The sequence below is a fragment of the Oncorhynchus nerka genome, linkage group LG2, assembly GCF_034236695.1.
Source record: "Oncorhynchus nerka isolate Pitt River linkage group LG2, Oner_Uvic_2.0, whole genome shotgun sequence".
Lineage (NCBI taxonomy): Eukaryota > Metazoa > Chordata > Actinopteri > Salmoniformes > Salmonidae > Oncorhynchus > Oncorhynchus nerka.
The window spans coordinates 53,727,809-53,734,700 of NC_088397.1; the positions used below are offsets into that span (position 1 = coordinate 53,727,809).

General features: G+C 42.7%; 1 protein-coding gene across 1 annotated transcript; it reads right to left on the reverse strand.

The window, feature by feature from the left end:
* Window positions 1–1,603: 1,603 nt before the first annotated feature.
* On the reverse strand, window positions 1,604–4,216 carry LOC115138026 (actin-related protein 2/3 complex subunit 4-like). The gene is made up of 6 exons (XM_029674420.2): window positions 4,109–4,216; window positions 3,537–3,655; window positions 3,345–3,456; window positions 2,572–2,667; window positions 2,298–2,468; window positions 1,604–2,180 (listed from the first exon to the last, which is right to left on the reverse strand). The coding sequence occupies exons 1-6, from the start codon at window positions 4,160–4,162 to the stop codon at window positions 2,175–2,177; spliced, it is 558 nt and encodes a 185-aa protein (XP_029530280.1). The 5' UTR covers window positions 4,163–4,216; the 3' UTR covers window positions 1,604–2,174.
* Between the last annotated feature and the right edge of the window lie 2,676 nt (window positions 4,217–6,892).

A 6,892-nucleotide genomic window follows, 5' to 3' on the forward strand; every position in this document is an offset into this window, starting at 1 on the left:
AAAGGTTTGTTCTGTCTCCATCTGATATAGTAAATATATCCAATGCAAAAAAACATTACATTTAAATGGTATTATTAATTTGCATATATTCCCACTGAAAGTTTCTGCCTCTGAATATTTCCCAAAATGTGCAACCCTAGGCGTGGTTACACATGGTTTGCGGCTGTGAGGCTGCTTGGACGTACTGTCAAATTCTCTAAAACAACATTGGAGGCAGCTTATGGTAGAGAAATTGACATTGATGCCGTCAGCATGGTAATTGCACGTTCCCTGAAAAACTTGAGACATCTGTGGCATTGTGTTACGTGACAAAACTGCACATTTTAGAGTGGCCTTTTGTCCCTAGCACAATGTCCACCTGTGTAATTATCATGCGGTTTAATCAGCTTGTTGATAAGACACACCTGTCAGGTGGGTGGATTATCTTGGCAAAGGAGAAACACTCACTGAACAGTGATATAAACCAATTTGAGCACACAAGCTTTTTGTGAGTATGGAACATTTCTGGGATCTTATTTCAGCTCACGAAACCAATACGTTAGATGTCGCATTTATAGTTTGTTCAGTATATTTCTATTGTTTGGCTACACAATCAGCAGGTGCATATGTGGGCAAATCTAATTGTTGGCGCTTATGTAGGCTGCTATTGGATCCAAATGTTTGCTCATTGTTTTCAAAATGTCAAGAATCCTCCGCTTACAGCTTCAATAAAGATGTGGTATTTTTATACAGATGCCTCAGATTCATAACAGGTACTCTATTACAATTGACCTCAATTTTCTTTTTCTGGAAATGTGGATTTTTTCCTCAATCAGCCAAGCACATAATTGCATACAACTTACCAAAGTGTTGAATGAATATGCTGGAACAAAGTGTTATGAAAATAAACTTAAGAAAATAATTGGCTATAATGCAATACGCGTTGGCAGTAGGCTTAGATTTCCACCTCTGGCCTGCTCGCCTCCCTACCACTGAGGAAGTACAGTTCCCGCGCAGCCCAATCAAAACTGTTCGCTGCTCTGGCCCCCCCAATGGTGGAACAAACTCCCTCACGACAGCGGAGTCAATCACCACCTTCCGGAGACACCTGAAACCCCACCTCTTTCAGGAATACCTAGGATAGGATAAAGTAATCATTCTCACCCCCCCTTGAAAGATTTAGATGCACTATTGTAAAGTGGCTGTTCCACTGGATGTCTTAAGGTGAACGCACCAATTTGTAAGTCGCTCTGGATAAGAGCGTCTGCTAAATGACTTAAATGCTTACGAAAGAAGGGAAAATCACTTTCAACATAAATACTCCAACCACAGTCTGAACTAGAGGCCCACACGACCAGGAAGCATGCCAGATCTGACTCACTCATACTAGGGCCAGCAAACACATTCACTTCCCCTTTCTCACAACTGAAATAACAGAGAGTCCTTTACGAACAGAAACAGCTGATCTTAGCAGAGACTAGTCTCAACCAACACAGCTAGTGCCACAGAAATAGAACTAGACAATGTGCATATCAAAATGGTATGCACACTCAACCTCATGACTGAGGATGTGGACAAAAAGGAGAGAATTTACGAGAAACACACAAGCACCATTACTCAAAAGTACAAACAAGCTGTCATGAGTTTTATTTGATTATATCATTACGTATCGTATGACAGCTTAATAAATCTGTGATGAGTCTTGTACTAAAATGTAACCATACATCTTGTTTTTCCTCTCTCCATGATGAGCGTACTGAACAGGTTAATATTTTGTAACAAAAAGGAGAAAAACAAAAAAAACAAGTGTACATAAAGAATGTATAAAAACAATACAGGCTGTTTCAGTTGCAACACATTCTCATTGTCCCCGTCATGAATATCCACCTGGTTAATACTTAAGGACCTGCCTTGGTTTTGAGATTTGCTCTAAGAGGCAGAAAATGAAACATTTAATTATATACAGTCATCAATATTTATGATTACAGTACATACTTGGGAGACGCAGTTGGGCGCCACACACCCACACTGGATTGGTCACTTTTCTATAGTCTTCGCCATGGATTGGTTGTTCACTCACAGTACGCGTCACCACACTCTTCCTGCTATCGGGCCCTTGAGCCTGCCCTTTCTCTCACAGATCCATGGTCATGGCCAAGTCATGTGATAAGTGAGAGGGATGCGATGACGCCGCCTCAGAACTGCAACAGAAGCCATTGACAAACAATTGTTTCATTATTCCCAGTGATTTGACCACATTTCTATAAATGCATTAGAATCTAGATTTTTTTCTTCTTCTAAAAACATTGCGGTCTTACATTCTTGAGGAACTCCTCCGCAACGATACGGGCACGGGCATTAACAGACAGCTTCATCTCGCTGATCTCCTTGTCAATCTCCTCCATGAAGGTGATGACGAAGTCCACTAGCTTGTGCTTGTACATCTGCTCCGTGTGAAAGTTGGTGATGAGGAAACTAATGTCATAGCCCTAGATGACAGGATGGAGAGATGGAGGAAGAGAGGTCTTACAACATCTGAAGCAAACCTAACACCAACTGGATCGTGTCCGGTTGTCTTGACTCCTCTCTCACCTCAACGGATTTCCTCCTGAGAATGAAGAAGTTCTCTGCTCTCATCATCATGAAGCGCATGAACTTGTGGCACAGGATCTTCTCAATCTCATCAGCCTGATGGAGCCAATCAGAGCACCAGTAAGCATTTCCCTTGAACACACTTTTTTATTAATTGGCAGACAAAGGCGTTTAAAACATACACTTGGTGTACAAAACATTCCTAATATTGAGTTCCCCCCCAGAACAGCCTCAATTTGTTGGGGCATGGACTCTACAAGGTGTCGAAAGCATTCCACGGGGATGCTGGCCCATATTGACTCCAATGTTTCCCACAGTTGTGTCAAGTCTTGATTTACACAGGAAACTGTTGTGTGAAAAACACAGCAGCGTTGCAGTTCTTGACACAAACTGGTGAGCCTGGCACCTACCACCATAACCCGTTCAAAGGCATTTCAATATTTTGTCTTTCCCTTTCATCCTCTGAATGGCACATACACACAATCCATGTCTCAATTATCTTAAAGCTAAATATATATATATATATATTAACCTGTCTCCCCTTCATCTACACTGATTGAAGTAGATTGAACAAGTAACATCAATAAGTGATCACAGCTTTCATCTGGATTTACCTGGTCAGTCTCATGGAAAGAGCAGGTGTTCTTAAAGTTATTGTTTTTGTGTGTGTGTTTTTTTACACTCAGTGTATGAGAAAGACTCTACTTAACACACAACATCAAGATAATGGAAAGGTGACATTGAAAGCGAGAAGGAGGGTCATAACCCCTGACCTGCTTCACTGCAATGCTGACTCGCACAGAGTTGATGGAGCCCTCGATTAGGACCTTCTCCTTGTCATTGCGGCTGATTACCACAGGCTGTAGTAAGAGCTCTTTACTACTCCTGGAATGACAAAAGACTGTGTGTCACAAATAACACTAATGATATCATTATGAGAAGAGAGCACGAGAGAGCTCACTCACCTGACCTCCACCTCTGGCTTGTTGTGGCGCTCCACCACCTGAGAGGAGAAGTTCTCCAGGCAGAGGGCGGCCTGCAGTGTGGCACGCACGGCATTCAGGTATGGGCGTAGTGTCGCTGTCTGAGGGAGGGGGTGACGAAATTAACTTTGAAACACTACTATTACAGATCAATGATTACGACAACCTTCCAGAAACCCCCCCATTATCAGGACACACAACTGAGGCTTTACCTTTACGTCTCAGACAGACTGCTGTCCAGACCTCTAGAGAGGAAGTACCATGTTACTACAAGCATATTTAGCCTCCTTGTTCTTTTGCATAGTATTGAACAATCAATGAATGTTGTGGTGGTGTCAGCGCGTTCTAGATGTAATATAATCAAAGGGATCGGATCAGACAAGTATACAAGTCCAACTGGTTTGATAACAGCTTTGATCCAGATTTTTTTTTAGAGCGCACCGTCCCGCCCACATTAATCTGCAACTATCAAGCCACCAGAATAAAGATACTGTTTTAACCTAGGAATTTGAAAACAGAGATTTGCATCGGTATTTATGATTAAAGTCACTCACCATTTCTCTGTTGTTCTGGGTTTGAAGGCGGAAGTTATAGTGCCACGCCTGCATCCAACATCTCTTCCGCAAATGTTACACTTCTTATATCACAACGAACAGAGCCAGAGAAGAAGAGGCAAAGCGAGAGGGTCGACTCCGCCCAAAATCTGTCTGCGCAGATTAAGCAGACCAAGTGAAGAGTTTTTTTTTTTTTTTTTTTTAAATATGTGAGGCTTATTTGATCGAATAAAAGTTTCATAATGCTTAGGTTGTTACGAGTTTTTGTATATGTTTTCTACAAAAGATCATTGGCTAGCTGGAATTTTCCCACTTTATCTGGCCTCTTCCCACCTTCCTAGCCAGCAGATCAGACCCGCATGCTTACAGCTGCACTAGGATCAGACAGCATTTCTGTGTAATTATTAAGACAACGGAGCAGGCAAGAGATACGCAGTGGTGGAAAAAGTACTCAATTGTTATACTTGAGTAAAAGTAAAGATACCTTCATAGAAAAGTCCCCCAGAAAAATACTACTTGAATAAAAGTCTAAAAGTGGAATATCAAAAGTAAAAGTATATATAATTTCAAATTGTTTATAATAAGATGATCAAATGGCACAATTTTATATATTTGTATAACTTCCACCTTTTTTATTTAAAATGTTCCTGTCCTGCTAAGCATTGAAAATGTAACAAGTACTTTTGGATGCCAGGGAAAATGCATGGAGTAAAAAGTATATTATTCCTTTAGGAATGCAGTGAAGTAAAATTAAAAGTCGTCAAAAATGTAAATATTAAAGTAAAGTACAGATACTTAAAATAAATCAAAATGTATTTATCACATACGCAGAATTCAACAAGTGTAGACTTTACCGTGAAATGCTTACTTACAAGCCCTTTCCCAACAATTCAGAGTTAAAAAGTAAGAAAATAGTAACTCAATAGATAAAAGTAAGGGATGGATCAAAGATGAGGGGTGGCATCAGGCACACATCATTTTATAGCCTAATAAGCAACTAATTCTAAAACAGGCTATTTAGAGTGGTCTCAGTCAAATGATCCATAGCCTATAGGCTAGAAAGTCTTGATCTGCTCCACAACAGCCCAGTCCATGTGGATGGAGGTGTGCTCAGCCCTCCGTTTCCTGTAGTCCACAATCAACTCCTTTGTCTTGCTGACGTTGAGGGAAGGGTTGTTGTCCTCCCTGTAGGCTGTCTCATCTTTGTCGGTGATCAGGCCTACCAACGTTGTGTCGTCTGCAAACTTAATGATGGTGTTGGAGTTGTGCGCTGCCACGCAGTCGTGGGTGAACAAGGAGTATAGGAGGGGACTAAGCACACCCCCCTGAGGGGACCCATGTTGGGTGTCAGCATGACAGATGTAGTGTTGCCTACACTCACCACCTGGGGGCGGCCCATCAGGAAGTCCAGGACCAGATGCAGGGGAGGTGTTGAATCCCAGGGTCCTTAACTTAGTGATGAGCTTGGAGGGCACAATAGTGTTGAACGCTGAGCTGTAGTCAATAAATAGCATTGTCATGTAGGTGTTCCTTTTGTCCAGGTGGGAAAGGGCAGTGTGGAGTGCAATAGAGATGGTGTCATCTGTGGATCTGTTAGTGAGGTATTTTAACTGGAGTGGGCCATGGGTGTATGGGATGATGGTGTTGATGTGAGCCATGGACAGCCTTTCAAAGCATTTCATGACTACTGTCACGCCTGCTCCCTCCCTCCGGTGCTCGACGTTGACGGTTTACTAACCACCGATCCTGGCAACCATCATTGCACACACCTGGACTTGATCACCACCCTGATTACTCTCCCTTCATATAGCCCTCAGTAAGACTTAGTCTTCAGGCAGTATTGGTTTTGGTTACGTTCAGTACACTGCTCCAGTTTTGTATTTTATTCATGTTTATTATTATTAAACTCACCTTCTGCACCTGCTTCCTAACTCCCTGCGTATAAGTTAAAGCTACAGATGTGTGTGCAACGGGGTGATAGCCATTTAGACAGGTTACCCTGGAGTTCTTGGGCACAGGGACTATGACGGTTTGCTTGAAAAAAGTAGGTATTACAGACTGAGTCACGGCGACGTTAAATAATGCGTACTGAACGTAACCAAAGGAGTGAAGACACTTGCCAGCTGGTCAGGGCATGCTCAGAGTATGCTTTCTGGCAATCCATCTGGCCTGCGACCTTGTGAATGTTAACCTGTTTTAAGGTCTTACTCCCATCGGCTACGGAGAGCGAGATCCTACAGTCATCCATAACATCTGGTGCTCTCTTGCATGGTTCAGTGTTGCTTGCTTTGAAGCGAGCATAGAAGGTATTTAAATCATCTGGTAGGCTCGCGTCACTGGGAAGTTCACGGCTGGGTTCTCCTTTGTAATCTCTGATATTTTGTAAACCCTGCCACATCCGATGAGTGTCAGAGCCGGCGTAGTAGGATTCGATCATTTTTCCTGTTTGATGGCTCATTGGAGGTCGTAGTGGGATTTACTGTAAGCATCACGATTAGTGTCCTGCTCCTAGAAAGCTGCAGCTCTAGTCTTTATCTCAGTGTGGAAGTTGCCTGTAACCCATGGCTTCTGGTTGGGATATGTATTGACCCCATCACTGTGGGGATGATGTCGATGTACTTATTCATTTACCTGATGACTGATGTAAACTCCTCAATACTCCAGCAGTGGAGAACAGGCGCAGCAATGGATCCCCCACAGAGGAGGGCTGTGCCCAAGCAGAGGAGAGAAGGCACGACATCAAACGGTTCCCCAACTGAGGCAGGCATGTCCTCCAGTGCAGGA

Coding starts and splice junctions, on each gene's coding strand:
- LOC115138026 (XM_029674420.2), bottom strand. CDS start 4,162: ATGCAGGCGTGGCACTATAACTTCCGCCTTCAAACCCAGAACAACAGA. Junction 3,656..4,108: donor CCCAGAACAACAGAGAAATG/GTGAGTGACTTT, acceptor CCCCTCCCTCAG/ACAGCGACACTACGCCCATA. Junction 2,469..2,571: donor TCAGGAGGAAATCCGTTGAG/GTGAGAGAGGAG, acceptor CCTGTCATCTAG/GGCTATGACATTAGTTTCCT.